This window comes from Scomber scombrus, chromosome 17 (genome assembly GCF_963691925.1).
Source record: "Scomber scombrus chromosome 17, fScoSco1.1, whole genome shotgun sequence".
NCBI lineage: Eukaryota > Metazoa > Chordata > Actinopteri > Scombriformes > Scombridae > Scomber > Scomber scombrus.
In genome coordinates, this window is record NC_084986.1 from 5,232,923 (window position 1) to 5,253,107 (window position 20,185).

General features: G+C 38.0%; 1 protein-coding gene across 4 annotated transcripts in view; it reads right to left on the reverse strand.

Moving 5' to 3' along the window:
- Window positions 1-20,185, reverse strand: part of arid1b (AT-rich interactive domain 1B) — a 51,679-nt gene that overhangs the window by 25,397 nt on the left and 6,097 nt on the right. The window contains exons 2-5 of one of the 4 annotated variants that reach the window (XM_062437030.1): window positions 17,064-17,255; window positions 11,169-11,309; window positions 7,442-7,555; window positions 4,658-4,723 (exon numbers count right to left, since the gene is read on the reverse strand). In XM_062437030.1, coding sequence (XP_062293014.1) covers window positions 4,658-4,723; window positions 7,442-7,555; window positions 11,169-11,309; window positions 17,064-17,255 — 513 coding nt within the window. The remainder of the gene's footprint in view (window positions 1-4,657; window positions 4,724-7,441; window positions 7,556-11,168; window positions 11,310-17,063; window positions 17,256-20,185) is intronic. The other 3 variants (XM_062437031.1, XM_062437033.1, XM_062437034.1) reach the window with 3 other exon arrangements.

Sequence of the window (20,185 nt, forward strand, 5' to 3'; positions counted from 1 at the left end):
CGACATCACAGCGTGCGTCAACCAGACAGTAACAGCAGGAGGATTTTTGACCACCCTTCAGTGACTGCTCCTAAACGCCTCGTTCAGCAGCTCCTAAATGAGCCGAGGTCGCGGAAAAAAGTAAAAAAGACCAAAACCAACAAGAAGCGTGTGGAAACTCTGCTGCTGAGATTCTGAAGCTTTCAAGTGATTCAGTGTCGAGTTTAAAACGTCAGCGGTTAATAGAGAAATCAGCTGTGAGGGAGAAACCTTAAATCCAGCTTCTGTGTTACTTTTTCATGTCTGAGTCTGCAACGATTATTCAATGAATTAATTCATCAACGGAGAAGTGGCAGTTAGTCACTTTTTAAGTATCTTTTTCTTTGTCAATTGTGATTGTAAGTTTAAACTCTTTAAATAAATTAAAGATGTTTTTCTGACCATTTAAAAGAGAATTAAAATGATTAATGGAGAAAATTATCAGCAGATTAATCGATAATTACAATATCTGTTAGCTGCAGCCTTATTAGAAAGACAGAAGGATAGAAAGGAAGGAACAAAAGACAGAACGAAAGAGTAAGAAGGGAAGAAAGAAAGAAAAAGAATGAAAGACAGCAAAAAGAAAGATGAAGACAGAACAAGAAACAAAAACAGAAAGAAATAATGAATAAAAAAAGACAAAAAAAAGAAAAGAAAGGAGGAAGGAAAGATAGTAAGAAAGACAGAAAAATTATCAACAGACAAAGAGAAGTTAAAGAAAAATTACAGAAATCGATTAAGAAAGAAAGAATGTATATACACAAAATAAAGACAAAAAGAGAAAAGAAAGATGGAGAGCGAAAAAGAAATAGAGAAAAATGGGAACAGCAGAAAGAAGTAATTGCTTCACGTGCAAGTGAAAAAGAAAGAAAACAAAAGAAAACAAACAAAGACAGACAGAAAAAGAAAGAAGAGGAAAAAAAGGAAGGATGGAAAGGAAGTCACAAAAAAGAAAAGACAAAGAAACAGTCAAAAGAATGACAGAAAGAAAGATGGAAAAGAAAAAGATGGAAGGCGAGAAAGACAAAAGAAAGAAAGACAAAGAAAGAAAGAAAGAAAGAAAGAAAGAAAGAAGCTGATCGGTTCAGTTTTAGTTCTGACACAAACAAACAACCTCTAACTTTTTTTCCCACCTATCATGAAGCTTATTTAATTTATTGTGTTTCATTAAAACTTTTAATGTAATGATCCGTTTTCCGACTCCATCGTTCATTCCCGGTTGGCGACGACGACGTAAAGAAGCACCAACGCTCCTCGTGTTTCCTCCAAAAAAAACCCTAATAAACCAATTAAACATGGAGGCGTTTAGAGGCGTTAACGAGGAGTTAAGAGGGAGGACGGACTAATAATTAAAATATAACCAACTGTTAAACAAACGCCTTCTTGATAATTTCCTGGAAACACGACGACAGACACGCGGCCGTTCTTTCTTTCAGGAAGGTTTCAGGATGTAATTAGCTTCTAATTAGAGAGAAAAATGAAAAGTGTACAGACGCTGTTTTAATTGGTTTCTCCTCCTGGACACAGCTGGAGTCTGACTAGAGGCAACATACGAGTCAACATACAGCGGCTAATAATTAATTCATGTTTAATTAATAGTTTCATTTCAAGGAAACAACGATTTTCACTTCATTTATACTAAATGACGTCATTGTTTTACAGTAAATGTGATTTTATTTCTGTCGGTGCTGTAAAGACAAAAATAACTTTCTTTACTTTTGATACTGAAGAAAAAGTCAAAGCTGAGGATGAGGAGTCAATATTATGACATGATAGAGGGAAGGAGGAAGAAAAAGAGGAGAAAAAGAGATAGAGGAGACAGGAAGGGAGCAGGAAAGGAAAGGAAAGGCAGAATAGAGGAGAGTCAGAAAAGGAGAAGGAGATGAGGAGACCGGAAGGAAGGAAGCAGGAAAAAAAGGGAAAGACAGGAAAGAAGAAGGTGAAGGAATTAGGAAAGGAAAGAAAAGAGAGGGAAGACTCAGAAGAAGAGAAAGGAAAGAAAATTAAGGAAGTAGGAAGGAAAAAAGGAGAAAGAAGGAAAGAGAAATGAGGAAAGGAAAACAAAGACAAGAGAAGAGTCAAAGAAGAAAGAAGGAAATGAGGAAGGAGAGGATAACAGGATTGGAGTGAAACAAAAAGGAGGAATGAAAAGGAGAGGAATGGAGAGAAGAGGGGAAAAAAAAGGAAAGGAAAGAAAGGGGGGAGGTAAGAAGGAAAGACAAGAGGGAAGAGTCAGAAGAAGAGAAGGAAAGGAAAACGAAAAGAGGGTGAGGGTCAAAGAAGGAGAGGAGAGAAGGGGAAAGGATAACAGGACAGGAGTCAATGGAAAAAGGAGGGAGGAAATAGGAGAAGAAGAGATGAAGGAAGGAAAGAAAAAACGAGGAGTCAAAGAAGGAGAAAAAGAAGGAGAGCAGCATTGCGCTGAAATCTCCCATCTGCCCCTGGGCTTAAGGCCAGCCAATCACAGCGCAGTAACCCATCCTCCCTCCCTCCCTCCGCCCCTTGCCAACAGCTCGGCCAATCAGCTGCTGCGCTGACACACACACACACACACACACACACACACACACACACACACACACACACACACACACACACACACACACACACACACACACACACACACACACACACACACACACACACACACACACACACACGGGTGTGTTCTAATTATAGTTTCTCTGCAACCTCCTCATCTCTCCTCTACTTCTCCTCCTTCACCTCCTCGTCTCTTCTTTCCTCCTTCCCTTCATCCTCCTCCTCTTCTCTCCTTTCTGTTTCCTCTCCTCCTTTGCTTCCTCCCCCCTCCATGTTTCTCTTACTGATATCACCTCCTTTTCTTGACACTTTCCTCCTTTTCTTGACTTCCCTCTTTCATATCCTTCCCCTCCTCCCATCTTACTCCCCCCCTTTTTCTTCTCCTTTTCCTCCCTCTTTCATCTCCCCCGTTGCTTCCTTCACCTCCTTTCCCTTGACTTTGCTCTTTCATCTCCCCCTCCTCCTCATTTCCTAACCCCCCTTCCCCTCCTCCCATCTCACTCCCCCTTTTTCTTCTCCTCCATTCCTCATCAACTTCACCCTCTTTCCACTATTCCTTTTCACCTATTTTACCCTCTTCTACTCCTCCTCCTTTCCTCCCCTTTCCTCAATACCATCCTCCTCCTCCTCTTCCCTTCGTGTCCTCAATTCCCCCCTTCTTCCCTTTGTTGCCTGTCATCTTTTACCCTCTCCTCCTTTTTTTTCTTCTCCCTTTATTTCCATCCCTCTCCTCTCGTCATTTTCAAACTTTCAGGACTGATTTAGCTCTCAGTTTTCTCTCCATCCAGACTCCTTTAATCAGCCTCCACACCACCTCCTCCTCCCTCCCTCCCTCTCTCTCCCTCCCTCTATCCCTCTCTTTCTCCTCTGTTAGTCAGCCGCTTGTTGTTTTGTAATTTAAATATTTCTCTTGGCTCTGCATCGTTGCAGCAGCTCTGGATGCAGAGAGCATGAATCACTGCATGCAGCATTATGAAGCTTTCATGTGCAGTAACACAAACATGAATCATAAAATATAACATGTTGAGTGTGCATCCTAAAGCCTCATATATATATTTTCATATTTTAAACATGAAACTATATCATTTATGAGGTGTTTTTAAAAGATTTACACCTTCCAGGAGCAACCAATAAGCTCAGAGCTGAGAGACACATTCAGATAATCATCACATATCTTCCTTTATCAGTCAGTGTTTCCTCTTCCTATGATGCTGCTACAATTTCACACCATCATTAATTTCAATGAGCTTCTCTAATGATTATCACTCACACACACTGAGAGAGCATCATAAAAACACCCTCCTCTGTTTTTTTGTGGAGTTGAGTCACTCTCTCTCCTCTCTCTTTGCTTCCCCAAATGCTGGGTTAGCCTAATCTGACCAGGCTCACTTAAGGTGGACTAATCTTGAAGGTGGACTAGCTATTCTTATTATGTTGTCATTACTGTCAATCTTGCCAAAACCTGAGCTCCTAAACAGAGACATTTCTGGCTGCTGAGTCTCCTGAGCTACTTACAAAACATAATACTCATATTCTACAACACTTTTCTTCTGCAAAGCTTTTTGAACAAGTCCTCAAACTGCTTTCTCTTGTAACTAACTGAAAAAAACAAAACAAAATTATATGCAAAGAGGTTCATTTTCTAGACACTGATGGAGCTGAAGGTCATTTTTTAAACCCCAATTGGGCATAAAAAGTTTTTTAAAGGGTTCATTAAACTAAATAAACACACAGACATAAACATTTGAATTCTTATTTAAATTACCACAAAAAATATATGATATGGTGTCATCTTTGTCTGAAGTGTGTGAGTGTGAGAGAGAGAGAGAGAGAGAGAGAGAGAGAGAGAGAGAGAGAGAGAGAGAGAGAGAGAGAGAGAGAGAGAGAGAGAGAGAGAGAGATAATCAGTGAGACTAAACCAACTAAACCAATCATCTGGCAGCTTTATTCATACGTTGGAAATATTTAAACTAGAAGAAATTAAACATCAGTGGGTGATTGTGAAGTTATTAAAGTGTCTGCGAGGCCTTCGGGTACAGCTGAGTTCTGCTAAGTTTTTAAACATCATTATTATTTAATTCATTTTTTTTATATTTACTCTCTCTCTTCCTGCAACCGAGCCATTTTCCTCTCTGCATGTCGCCATGGCAACTGCATCAGCACCCTTATTTCAGAAAGGAGAGAGGAAGAGGAGCAGGCAAACACACAGAGAGAGAGAGAAATAAGAAAGGAGAGGGGAAAAAGTGAATGTGAAATTTTAAAGGATGGTACACTTTATATCAGAGTGATTATAGTAGAGACATGCTGTATTTCTGTTGTACTGTCATTTAAAATCATCTAAAATGAGAATAAGGGGAATAAATGTGAGTCTTTTCATCTCCACCTCTAATAAATGAAAGTTATAATTACCTCCTGTTTTTCATCAAACTCACTAACCTCGTTTAAACATGTTTTTATTAAACATTTTATCACATTGTCTCCATTAAAACTCTGCTGAATTAACTACCAGCCGCTCCTGTCTGCAGTGCAGCCATGAACATACAGACAGCTAGCTCTGGATTACTTTGATCCTGACTAAATCTTTAAAATGTGATGATTCGGGCAACTTCTGAAGCCTCTTTTTGTGGATTTATGGAGATTTAAGGGTGATGGGCATCGGATATAATGATATCCTCAGGAAGTGTACGTCACACTGAATGATGTCAATATGTGTGTCATGTCTGTTTGTTCAGATTTGAGTCATGGACGTAATCATTCAAATTACGTCCATCACCTCGTTACACTTGTAAAACCTTAGTTTTATTTATTTATTTTTAATGTTTATGTTTAGCTTTTGTATGTATTTGTCCGTATTTCTGTAAGTTTGTATGTATGTCTCTCTATAGGAAGACCATCCGACAAGCCCTTATGGGTTTTATTGGCTCCTCTTGCACATTTCTCTTTTGTTAGCTCTTGTTTTCTTTTCTTAATCTCAAAAAATCTGCATGTGTTACTTTTCTTGTATTGTGTTTTTTTCTCTCTTTATGTGCAAATGAACTAAACTAAATTAAACTGCCTAATTGTCTAAAAAAAACCTGTTTACTTCAAATTAAGTCAAGTTTTACCCTTGACATGAAAGTAGTCTGCCTGACGTTTACCGTCAAGTTGTCTTGTAATCTTTATCTATTGATTATTTATATACTTTCTTTCTTATTTGTATCATTTCTTTTTAAGTATATACTGTATGTAGGGTTGTATGTGTATGTTGTTTTTTTGTAATCCTCTTTTTTGTTCTTTTCATGTCTGCTTTTTGTAATTGCTACAGTATAGAAATTAACTTAATAATCATTATCATTACTATTAAGGCTGCAACTAAACTTTCAATTGCCTCGATTTATCTGCTGACTGTTTCCTAAATCAATCAATCATTTGTCTACAGATGGTCAGTAAATGGTGAAAGAAATCAATCACTATAAATATCAATCACTTTACAGTCATAGAGGACGAAAGAAACCTGAAAATATTCATATTTAAGAAGCTGGAACCATAGATGGCATTTTTATTTAATTATTATCATTATTTTTTATTATTATTAGCTTGCATAAGAACAAAAATCAATGCTTACTGTCAACGACGACAAGTATTTTCTACTCAGATTAAATAAATAATAAAAAATGAATTACTTTCACTGACAGCCTTTGCTCATACGTACATACAGACACTATAATCGTGCCTTAAATGTACACATACAGATCAGTGAGCGTTCACACAGGTCAGAGGGACACGTCACTATCTCACTTCAGCCCATCTGAGCCAGCGGGACGCATCAGTCGCTCGGAGCATGATTCCCTGCGGCTTCGGAGAAAAGAGCACGCCGACATTATCGAAAACACAGAGGAGCTGCAGAACAATCAGCGTCTGCAGGCAGCGGGGAGGTCTGAAACACCTTCAATCTGTCGCACAGTCAGAGTCTGAATCACAAAACACTGAGCCTGACGGAAACAAACAACTCCTCTGTTCGGATAATTTGGCTCAAGTCTGTCGTCTTTGACCCTTTAGTTCGCCCTTTAGTTGGTCTGAATTGAGACAGGATGTCGGAGCAAAGAGGCTAAAACGAGGGCTGTAATTTAAGTTTGATGATTTGAGGAAGTAAATCTTCATAGAGGTTTAATTTGAAATGGTTATGAAGAATCCTGGCGTCAGTTTTTGAGTCTTAAAGAAGTAAAAACCACATAAATGTGTCTCATAGTTATTCAGTTTTCTTTCTGCTACAGTTTGGATCAATATGAAACTCTTCTGGGTACAAAAGTTGATCAATTATTTAAGAAAAAAATATCTGTTTCTTTGGTAAAAAGTCAAAGCTACACGACTGTGAACATAAAAACTTGAAAGTATAAATTAACTACAACTCCCATGGTGCACTTGGGAAGTAAAATCCAATCACAAAGCTTCACATTCAGTCATGTGATCTGCTGCGGAGGAACGTTTTCTTAATTTCAGGGGTCATTTTTGAGTGAATTCAGTTACCATAGTGAGACAATTTATTTACAACTCCAGCAACCGAGCAGTTTGAGTTCATTACGCTCTGATTGGCTTCTTCTCCATAGCAACGGCAGCGACAGAGGCTCAAGGGTGTTGTAGTGTTGTTAGTCGTACGCCAAAATGACGGACAGGGTGTTATGACTCAGAAAAAAATATATAATAGAATATAAAACCTGAAGGATCGATACATCAACCAGGAGTGTCACAATGATTACCAGCTAATTTTAATTTTTTTTTTAAATGTCTTGAAAATAACTTAAATTCATTCATAAATGCAAAAACTAAAACTCAGCTTCTGGTTTAAAGCCTGTATTTGTGTTTGACGTCACTCAGCAGCAGCAGTGATTTCTCTCAGACTCACCGGCAGACTGGATGGCCTCTCCTGCTGGCTCAGACTCATCTCCTCGTGGTTTGGTTTCCCAGGAGTCATTGCAGCGGACTGGCCACGCCCCCCGTACGCCTCCTGTGGCACCTCCTGCAGCGAGGCAGACGAAGGGAGGAAAAAGTTCAGAAACACTAAGAAACACTTTATTTTCACTGGAACCAAATATGAGAGCTGAAGTCAAACCAGGACTTCCAGATTCTGCTCCAGAAGTAAGAAAACATCATTAAAAACTCGTTAACATGTGAAACTCTGATAATAAAGTAAAAATTCAGCCTTGGAACAGAAACTCTCTCCAAGGTTTGTCGTGTGGCTCGATTCCACATGTTCAGAGTTTTCTAAAAAATCATTTAGGATTTATGTTTTTAGCCTTTAATGGACAACATTTCCCAACAGTCCTTGATGTTTGCAGGCTAAACGTCACGGTTTGACAGCGGAGACGAGTCAATGAGTGAGTGGAGGAGTCGTGGTGAGTTTAGACATGTTTGTAATAACAGCAGGACGGAGATCAGCAAACACTGTACAAGTCTTTACAGAACAGATTATTACAAACATCAACAGTGACTTTAGAAGAAAGCCTTTTCTCATGGATTTGTAGTTCTTTTAAAGGTAACTGTAGTTTTTTTTCAGTGCGTAACAACAACGTTTAAATTTCTGATAGCAGCTGCTGCCTTAATTAAATGTTTATGTAAAGACAAATGAAAGAAACGCTGAATGAGAGACGCATGTTGAGGTAGAGAAGCTAGACAGGAAGTGATGTCATGACTTCAGCTCTATATGAAGTTAATTTAAAAGAAGTAAAAATTTACTCATATAGCACTTTTCACAGACATAAGTCACAAAGTGCTTTACATAGGCAAGATAAAACATAAAAAGTTGATCCACAAACACAAGAAATACAATATATATAATATAGTATGTTTTTCTATGAAGCCATTCTTGGTTTATGGTGCTTTCAACAAACACTGTAGTTATATATCTTTGTTCCCAGAAGTCATTACTATGTAAACCCATTTTTATGTCTGCCTGATTTAAAATTATGAGTTTAAATCTGCATAAACTGTTCTTGTCCACTAGTTTTTTTTTTTACAACACTGACATATCACCTCTTAAAGTTGATGTTTAAGTCTAATATTCAATCTCTTTTATCTCTGTTTTTGCTCTCTACAACTTCCTGTGGGAAATATCTGGCTGTTTAGCTGCTAAATACTCCAGTATGTTCACCAGCTAGTCTACAGCTAACTGTGTCTGTTTGCTATTTGGTGCTTAGCAGGTAGTGTACACTCTTTTTTTTGCAGCTTCTTCTGTGATAATTAAGCTATAAGAGCACTGACAGTGAACCAAAACAGTAAAGTTGCAGCCGGACAGCTAAACAACAAGCTGAAACTCACTATAAAGCTCCATAAAGCCGAGATATCGTGGTGTAAAAAGATGTTAAAGACGTTAAACAGTCAGAGAGAGCTTCATGTGTTCGGGTCCAGATCAAACTGTCAATAACTGTAAATGTGAATCAAGCTACTGATGTTGCTCACATCAGTTTTTTCTCACTTCCTCTACATGTTATCGTCTCTGCTGCAGGACTCTGTGGCCGATGAAGGAGATAAAATAGCAGCTTAAGGTCAGGACTTCCCCCTTCATCAACACCTCACTGCAGCTGCAACACAAACTGAACCTCTGACACCGTTTTTTACTCATCAGATACATTTATTAGTTTTTTTTCCTCATTCTCGCCTCTTTTTTTAATTTTCTTTTAAATCATCCCTCCTTCATCAGGAGTGCAAATCTTGTAACATGTCATTATTTCTTTGTTTTGCTTGTGTTTATATTTGTGTGTCTCTTTTACATCCCTTCTTCCTCTTTGTAATTTCTGTTTTTAAACTGCTATATATTAAAAATAAAATAAAAAGTGTGCTTGCTTGTTCCTTTTTCTAACAGTGCTGTAAAACCACTTTCAATCATATGTTGTGTTTAAAGTCCTGCAGACATTATGGTATGTTTATATGCACATGAAAAGCATAAACCTGCTTGTTTGAGGCAATAAATTATATATATTTTTATAACAGATCAATCTGCTCAATTATTATTTTCTCAATTAATCAATTAACGGTTTGGTCCTGGAGCACAATGTCACATCTTCAGATATCTTAAGACCATTTAAACCCTACATGCTGCATACTTCACCATTTTTAAGAGACTCAACAAATCCTGGTTAATTCAGCAACAAACCTGCATGCCTGTCTAGTTTTATGTGTATTTTACTTTGCTTATATTCTTTTTATCTTGTGCTGTATTGTAGTGGATTTACTACATGGCTGTTTTTGGTTTACCTCCTTTTTTTAATACAATTGTAATCTCTTATTTTTGCTATGAACACTGTGATACTTGCATCAGACATGTTTCAGCCTGTCTATGTATATTGCATCTGTCCCTATTAAATAAACCATCATAAAATCCAATAAAATCTCATTTCGTCCAAAACACAAGAACATTCGATGAAATATGAGAAAAGGTGAAGAAAAGCAGCAAATTCTCACATTTAAGAAGCTGGAATCATCATATTTTTTTGACATTTAGACACTTCTGATGCCATCACACACTCACACACCAGCTCGTGTTTTCACTACAAACACTGAAGCAGTGATGTTGGTCACTAAACGACTAAATGTGACTCGCTCTGATGTTTCAGGTTGAAGTTAAGAGGACACAAAGTCAACTAGAGGAAGAACAGACTAAATGTGTTGCTTCCTTTTTTCTATTTATTGAATTAAGAAATGATTTTCATCGAGAATCACTTCTGTGTTGAATGATTCTCGCTTCTATCTGTCTCAGTTTTGTAGTTTATTCCAACATAACAGAATGTGTTGCTTGTGTTAGGAATAAAATTGGTTTGTAAAGATTTCCTTTTTTTTTTCACGGCGCAGTCAGGCAGCTCTCGACCTTGTTGAAGTCTCTGTGGGTTTTTACGACGCTGGAGGAAGAGCTTGACGGCCTCGCCAGCAGAAACTTTAAACTCTCCGGAGGCCTCGACTGAGCCGTTTCTCCTTCTGACAAAAACACCTGCTATTATTTCAGCCTGGTCCAGATAATCGCAGAAACCCGGAGATAGAGGACAAAGGCAGATAAATATCAAGAGCTGTGATCAGAGATAGAGGAGACTTACTGATCAGATAAACATCTGCGGAAGCCTGATTATATCACCGTCCTCCTACTTGAATTGTTAAATATCAAAATCTCTCTAACAGTGGCCTTTATTTATATCTTACTATATTCTTTTATGTTTTCTCACCTGCTTTCTCCATCTCTTTCATATTAAAATCCTTCTAAAGTTCAGCTAGCACAATCCTTTCATTATAAAGCTTTTTAATGTGAAACATCTGCAGGAAGTGTTAAGTTTAAGAGTTAAGAAAACAGCTAAAAAGAGAAGTTTGAGAGTTCGGTCATAGCTCCTTTTTGAATTGTTAAATATCAGAATCTCTCCATCATTCTTTTGTTTTCTCACCTGCTTCAGTTTATTCTTATAAATCTGCTGCTGCTATTAAAGCTTTCTCCATCTCTTTCACATTAAAAGCCTTCCACAGTTCAGCAGACACTATCCTACCTTCCTTATAAGGCTTTTATTGTGAAACATCTGCAGGAAGCTTTAAGTTTAGTTTAGTTAAGAGTTGAGAAAACAGCTCAAAAGAGAAGTTTGTGAGTTCGGTCGTACCTGCTGCGGCAGTGGACGAGGCTGCATGTACGGTGGCTGGCTGGGGGCGGCGGGCTGCTGCTGTGGGGGGCTGAAATATGGCGGCTGACCCGGCTGACAGTAGCCGCCCACGTTCTGCTGCTGAGCGTACTGAGAACCCATCTGAGGAGACGAGAAGACAGAGAGGAATGAACATCACGGAGCTCCACTGTGACAACTTTTGAGATTTTGGTGCAAATTTGAGGTGTTTTTAGGGCTGCTGCTGTCTTTTTTTCATGAAGCTAGGTCCTTCTTGTTTTACACTATTAAATGTTTGGCAGCTCCGCCCGCAGGTTGCAAACAGGTTCATCAGAGGTTAAAAAATAAACCTCCCAGGTCACCGTGTGGCTGAGCAGGCTGACATTTAACCTGTGAGGTAAAGTAGTTTTCCACCAATCATACAACCAAGAGAGCCTCCAGCCAGACTCCATTTAGAAAACCAAGGTTTAAGGCGTTTCCTGCCACAACTATTGGACCAATATACCTCAATTCTCACCCAAAAAACAAAATAAAAAAAGGTACTAACACTGCAAAATAACGGCCTACCATGCTGTTGGGCTGCTCTAAATGACTGCAGGGGAAATTCCTTCACCACAACAGCCATGAGTGTCTTTATTTCTTGGTGAAAGATATGATGCTAATTAATGAATAACTGATGGGTTTTAATGTATTAAAGGGTTTTAATGGGCTTTCTGTGCGTTATAAGGTGTAAAAACCCTTCAGAGTCTACTACAGATGTGCTGATATACCTTCTTTTTTTTCTTCTTTTTTTTAAATATCGTGATGTAACATTCGGTATCAATACAACCATTTTCATCAACACCATTACTGTGATTATCACCATGAACCTTCATCAGCAGTTAGCTACAACAAAGGAGCTTTTTCTACCTTCTCAAAACATACACAGAACAGCCACAGCGGATAACCAGGCTCTACAACATCAGTGTCTATATTAACTGGAGCTATCGACTTACAGGCGTTACAGTCATAACAACAAACTCCCTGAGCCAAACATATTCTTCCTCACTGGTCTTCTTCAGCTCTGCCTGTAACATTATGGTGTTTACTTGCCGTTTTAAAATGAAAATAACTGTGAACAGCCAGCAGGTAACACTTACTACAAAGCTCTTGCTCCGCTCCAGACATCAAATCAATTTCACCAAGAAAAAATTGTTCAAATATAAATGGGTATACAGAATCAATACTAGCTTGAACTGTGAATAAACTGTTTTTGATGATGTTTTTTATGCAGAATCAAACATAAAGCTGCAGCATAAAGACCACTGTTCACTGAATTAAATCCAAGGTGATCATGGTGTAATAAACTTTAATAGATACATATTAATAAAGGTGTGGATGAGCTGATATTGGACTATAATATCAGTCAGCTGATATATCATCCAGGCTCTAATTAGAAACAGATTTGGAGGAGAATATTCTCTCTAAATGTTTCCACTCTGCTGAACTCTCTGCTGTATTCCTGAAAATTGACCTATATACAGTATTTAATTTGCTGAAAAGCCCCGACTTCCCCCCCTGAGAGTTCAGCATGTTCTCCGTCTGTCTCTGTCAGATGTGTTTTACTTCATTTTACATATTGCATTTAGTCTATTTAATGGCTACTTTTACTATGTACTATTTTATATCTTATATTAGAGTAATGTTTCTTTTTCTTTCTTGTTCTTTTTTAAAAATGCTTTAAGCTCCTTTCAGGCACTTTTAACCCTTTACATACTGCTCATAATCTTACTTATAACTAGTCTCTTTAAAAAAAAAGACATTAACAATCACTATTCTATGGTCCAGATGAATATTTTATAGAATATGAAGAATATAACATGTTTGAATGCTGATTTTTGATTTAAAAAAAAAATAAAAACATATTTTTTGTTCATTTTTTCATATATAAAAATGTGTATCAGCTGCATAAAAGTAAAATAATGATGCATTTTATGTCCATTTTTGTATACAGTGGGTCACATTAGGAAAGGTGCAGCTAAAAGTAATGTGTATATGATGTTTTTACAGCTCTCAAATGTAAAAATGGGTCAAACCTTTGAAGCACTTGGTGTATATAATTTATTTTATTGTAAAGCACTTTGAGCTGTGTGAAAGGTGCTATACAAATAATGTTATTATTATTACTACTATTATTATTATAAGCCTCACCCTATTCCACGATACTCCAGGAACAAACCTCTGACATATGACATCATTTTAAACCCTCTTCCAGTAAAACACCAACCACTACGACCGCAATAATGAACATTAAGTAAAATGATCCCCTTTCTAGCCATGTAAAAAACAAAAACTAGAAATATATAGCAGAGCTGTTGGATTGGATTTAATTAGATTGCACAGGTGTTCCTAGTACAGCGCTTGATGAGGAGGGGTTTTCTCATATTTCTGTTGGGAAATAAATGAGTTAATTAGGTGGGATCATTAAAGGAGCTAAGATGGATTTTCCTTAAAAAAAATAAAATGTCAGCCTGCTCCTTTAAAAGTAAAGTAAAGGATTCAGAGGAAGGTTTGTGTCAGAGTTTTTTAATGTTCTCTAACAGGAAAGAAAACCTCCTGAAACCTGAATCAATCTGACCTGCAGAGCATGGAAGCCGACCGGTCGACATCCAATTTCATCTGGAATCAGAGAGTTAATGAAGAAGCGGCCCAGGGGCCATCTGGGGCCCCTCGCTCAGATAAAAGTCATTACATTTCCTCTCCTTTGCCTCTGTGGCTGTCTTCATCTGCCTCAGTCTGTTGGGAAAAAACGAGCGAAGAGATGACAAACTGACACCGGTTCCCTCGGGCTGAACGAAACAAAGCTGTCAGCTCGTAATGATGTAATAACGGCGCCGTTACTCCGTGATGACAATCTCTGTTTGGAGGAATCTGAGAGACAACATCAGACGATCGCAGGTGGTTCAGCTCCAGGGGGCGAAGGAGGGGGGGGGGGGGGGGGGGGGAGATCTGTGTAATCTACGAGCGGGGAACAGAAACTACAGCAGAGACAGGAGGAGGAGGAGGTGGTGTCTGCTGAGGATTCACCTGAAACCTGTCAGCTTTCCTCAAGTCTGAACATTATTTGTTTTGGTAGTTTAACGAGTACTAGAAAGCAAACAGAGACGAGGAAAAGCTGAAATTTAACCCAGAGAGTTTTTACAGTGTTTACGAGTTGACACACTTCTTTATCACAGTTTATTTATTATATTCTTTTAATAAGAAGAATTTAAAATAAAAGCAGATTTATAAAATACTAATGAACTACAGGAGCGAGTTAAGAATCAAGAGAAAACTCCGCCAAATAAAACTGAATTGTAAAATGAGTTGCCAACTAATATTAAATCTAGGTAATACTCTTTTAATATTTTAGCACTTGAACACTTACTCTTGATTGAAATCTGAGGTAAATTTAGGTTATTTTTTTATTTTAAAAACAAAAATGCCAAAGATTTGATGGTTCCAGGCTCTTAAATGTGAGAATTTACTGTTTTTCTTGGTCTCAAACTGACTATAATGATACCACCTTGAGAAAAATAATCATATAATCAACGAAACAGATTAATTGATGAGGAAATGTTGTTAGGTGCAGCCCTACATGAAAATCAATGCAGCAGAACCAGCGATATCCTCTTCTTTTTTCCATACATTATTGTTCTCTTGTCAAAACCTGGTGCCTACATTACCCACAATGCATTGCCTGTAATGCTCGCAGGGAATAATGCAGCTTACAAAAAGCAGTGTGTAGTCGGGCTCATATTTCAGATGTATATGAGTTGTTAACAGCTCCACCAAATAGTGATTTTTCCCTCTAAACTTCTCACATGGTTTCATTTCAATAAATGTTCAAATGATCCAATATTTCAGCAAAAATTAAAGATTAGAGAAAAAGTCCAAAAACTGAAAACACATTTGTGTATCAGAACTTAGTTTTTTCTTCTTTCCTCTCCCATTAATCATCTCACCACCCCTCACATTTATCTGCTGACCCTTTGGAGGGGCCCCACCCCTAGGTTGGGAACCACTGGACTAAACTAGCTAACTGTATATAAAGTAGTATAAACTAGCTCCACCTCCAGCAGCTCCAACAGTAACATGCTGCTCTAACACTGATGCTTCACTATTAATAATCTAATGATACTACATCACTCATAATACTGCAGTACTTTTACTGTAATACTGCATACTACATCACTCATAATACAGCAGTACTTTTACTGTAATACTGCATACTACATCACTCATAATACTGCAGTACTTTTACTGTAATACTGCATACTACATCACTCATAATACTGCAGTACTTTTACTGTAATACTGCATACTACATCACTCATAATACTTACTAAAGAGGAATTTAAGGCACTTTAACTTGTAAAGTAGTATTTCTATGTTGCTTTATCGGTACTTCGGTAAAGGATCTGAACACATCTTCCAGCAGTGGTTTACCAGTAAACACTGATGAACTTAAGAGATTTCAGCATGAGACTCAAACCAGCAGTCTGGAGTCTAAATATAACCTTCAGCCCAGTCTGCACCAGGAATAGCCTGACCCGGCCCGGCCTGGCTCGCTCTGAGGCAGCCATGTGGTCTGTCACCATCAATGGCTGTGTTGTCCCGTGGTGACGCTGCAAGATGAATCAGCAGCTGTAACTCTGACATTCATACCAGCCTTCACTTGTGGCAGGAAACACTGAGGTCAAAAACAAAAACTATTTCAACTGTGTCATCGCAGAAACAACAGACAAGATGTGTAAGAAGTCAGACTGTACAAACATGACAAGAAGGTGACGACTCATATGATACAACAGCAGGTCTCAGACAGAAGAAAACAACTCAGCAACTAACAGCTGTAACAGCAGAGGTGTGCTAGTGTACAGTGCTAACTACACACACCGCCAGTTATCTCCATTATCGTGATTATCTTTGTTTTCAAAGGACACTGAACACACAGCAGCTCTCCTGCCTTCATTACCAGTTTGATTTTGTAACTGGTCAAACTGTCTGTCCAGCTCAAGCTACTCTGGTGATTTTCTATGTTTTTCTTAACGCATGTTTGGATTCAAACCAAGAATGAACTAAATAAATATTATGTGTTTATCCAAAGCCTGATATATCTTATTCCTCTGCGCTCCTCTGTTATTGTCCAAAAACTATTAAAAACACATCAATGAGTCACATCGCTGCACTGGGTGACATGTTCCCTAATTATGAACAGTTTGGTCATGCTAGCTTGGTTAGAAATGGCTTAAAAGGCTAACAACGATGACCACATTTGCAGTCTCCAGAGAGTAGTTCTGTGTAAGTCAGACGTAACCGAGCATGTAAGGTAAGGTATCTTTATTGATCCCCCCTAGAGAGAAATTCAAAAACTGACACAATAGTAGCCACTTAATGGTGAAAGTGATAAAAAAATTAATTAAATAAAATACTATAAACAATAAACAATCTCTGTGTAAAATAATCTGCAATATACCTAAAGTCCTAATACTATATATAAGTGTGCGATGTTCACTAGTTTGGTGTGCCACGTATCACAACCTGTAGAAATCAATTTCATCTGGAAAAAATGAAGAAGTTGTTTGGTAAACGCTCACATCTGGAACAAAAACTAAAAACCAGGTGCTGGACCAAAGAACCAAATCTACAAAAAAAGGCAGAAGAAAGTCCGCTCACTGCAGCTCCCAATGCAGATGTAGATAAAAGGGATATCAAGACATTGTAATAAATTGGATATACCATTAACTACATCTGCACTGGGAGCTACACATCTGGAAAAATTCATAAATCTGAAGCCACCTAGCAGCAATTAAAGTCATTTCCAGTCAATCGTCCTCAACCGCTCACAGAGTTTAACCTGTTCTCATGGTAGCCCCCTACCTGCTGCTGAGGGTACTGCATCCCTCCCAACGCCATCTGCCCTCTACCCGGCATGCCCATCGGGTATCTGTGTGGAGACGGGGAGCCGTAGGGCTGGCCAGGGTACGGCGCCGCCTGTTGCTGGGAGTATGGGTTGTTGCTCATGGCGTAGAGCTGTGAGCGCTTCATCGCCATCGGGTCCATGGGCGGCACCTGAAGGAGACAAATGATTGGACGATTAGTGATGCAAGTACACCTTGTGATTTGTAGCTATGCGGTACACTTTGTTTGATATATCTCAACAACTACTGGATGGATGATCCTCTGACTTTTTCTTATACATCCATGTTTACCAGCTTGTAGTCTTCTCTGCATTTGCTGGCACTTTACTGTATTTCTTGGCTTGTACAATTAAAAACTGCTCCAAAGCGCCACTAGAAGACCGAAACTCCTCAGGGAACCTTTAAATATCTCAAAATCTACTGGATGGATGGGTGCGTAGTTCCCAAACAATTAATCTAGGGCTGCAACTAATGATTATTTACATTATTGATTAATCTTTTGACTGTTTCCTTGATTAACTGATTTGTAGTTAGGTCTTTAAAACAGCATTAAATGGTGAAATACGTCAATCACTGTTACCCAAAGCCCAAGGGGATGTCTTGTTTTATCCAAACCAACCGTCCACAACCCAAAGATACTCGGTTTACTGTCATAGAGGACTAAAAAAAAAACAGAAAACGTTCACATTTCAGAAGATGGAAGCAGAAGAATTGTAGTATTACTTCTTTAAAACATTTATAAAAATCAAAATACTTAGTTTCTTGAATAAATCAACACATGAAGGATAATGAAAATAATCATAGTTCCAGCCCTAATATATTTTAAATAAGTTTACAATTTCCCAGAGTTAAAAATGATGTCTTCAAATATATTGTTTTGTCCGATCGCCAGTTTAAAACCCACAGATATTTAATCCATTGTCATGTATGCCAAAGAAAAGTATTCTAACATTTGAGAAGCTGAAACCATCAAATTCTTTGGCATTTTTCCTTTAAAAATACCTAAATTTATTATCAAAATAGTATCAAATTAATTTTTTTGTCGGTCAACTAATCACTTTAGCTCTTTTAATGGATTGCCAATATAACTTGGGTCACAAATTCATTTCCACAGAGATTGAATTGAAATAACTTTGGTCATCACATAAAAGTTTTAAAACTTTACGGCCTGAAAACCACAAATGTAACGACACTCCCATCTGCTCAACTGTATTTTGTGTTAAGTGCCACCAGTAATATTTTATTGGTATTCACACATGAGGATTATTTTATCCCTGTGGCTCCTGGAGGACAGCAGAACTTCAACCAATAGTGTGTTTATTAATCTGAATTTTATTTATATATTTATTTAGATGTATATAGTCTCTTTTTCTTATCCGTAGTGTATTTTATGTGTCTCATTGTCTGTTCTTTTATGTATATTATCTGTGGCTGTTTTTTTGTGTTATCGGCCACTGGGGACACACAATTTCGTTGTACTGCTGTGCAATGACATTAAAGGCATTGAATTGAATATATTTGTTTTATTAATACAACTTTTGGGTGTTTTTAGTAATACTTTTTTTCTCCAATGGATAGTTAAAGATGTGTTTCTATGTAATGCTACGTGTGGTTGTCTAAAGTGTGGATGTAGCTGCTGTAAACCAAGCAACTTCTTGTGAAGGATCAATAAAGTATCTATCTATCCATCTATCTATCAATCAATCTATTTAATGATAATCTAGTAATCGTTTTGTTACATTTTTAAGCAAAAACGCCAAATATTTGATGGTTGAGGCTTCTCAAATGTGAGGATTCTATGGTTTTCTTTGTCTTTTGTGATAGTAAACCGAACGCTGTGGTGAGTTTTGGTATGTTGGTCTGATAAACACAACATTTGAAGATATCAGCTCGGGTTGTGGGAAACTATTAAGGCTATTTTTTCTTTCCAGTTTTGTGACATTTCATAGATTAATTAGAAATATCCTGGACATTACTAATGAAAATAATGTTTAGCAGCAGCCCTGGAGAACAGTAAACACATCACTGCCAAATGTACCATCATGTAGTTCTCGAGGGGGGTTTCAACGAGCCAGAAAATACCGGCCGAGACTAAACTCTCCTGTCAGAGAGGATTCAGCTGGAGCAGCACTCAGACAAAATGTGAGCAATCCAAAAGCCTGTGAGGACACTTCAGACTGGAGTCAACAGTCATGCCTTGGTACGCTTTAATATTCACACATACACACACATACACACACCCCCCCAGTGTATTTGACACACTGACATAATAGTAGGTGAGAAGTGACTCCGTGAGAACAGATGTTTTCACTGCTGCTCAGACGGCTGTGGCTAAAAATAGAAACCTTTTATGAATTTCACACACACACACAGAAAAAAAAACCAATCCAGACATTCAAGCTGCTTTTTTTTTTATATCTCTTCTGTGAGTGACGATGACACGTTTCCATCAGTCAACTGAGGAGAGTAAATAAAAATAACAACACAAGTCAAAGCAGATCTGGAGCTCTGCCAAGGCCGCACAGCTGGCTGCTGTCAGAGAGGACGATCAGCTGTGAAAAGAGCCGATCAATAATCCAGATGTAAACAGAGGGGGAGACCCTGCTGACTGCGATGCTCGGTGTGAGAATCGATGCTGTGAATCTCAGATAAATCATAAAACTCTGCTCCGGTGGCTTAACTAACTGATTACAGCTTTTCTACCTTTAATAAATCTCTAATCTTTAATAAAATTTAAAAAAATACTGGTCGATATGATATTATGCACATCGTTAGACATCATCAGAGACTGTATTAAGCTGTTCGACAACACTGTAAATCAATACTTTGTCTGATTTATGACAGCATTTAGATGTATGCATATTTTGATTATTATTGGCAGTATTTTAATTACCCTGGTAGTCAAAGACTTTCCTGTCCCTTTGCCGTCTAATCCCATTTTAAAATTAATTCCTTCGCCAGGGTCTTGGAGAAGGTGGTTGCTTCTGAGCTTCAGCACAACCTTAAACACAACAGCTTAAAAATGTCAGTCCTGTTTTCGTTCAGCACTGAAACAGCTCTGCTCAGGGTTGTCAATGACCT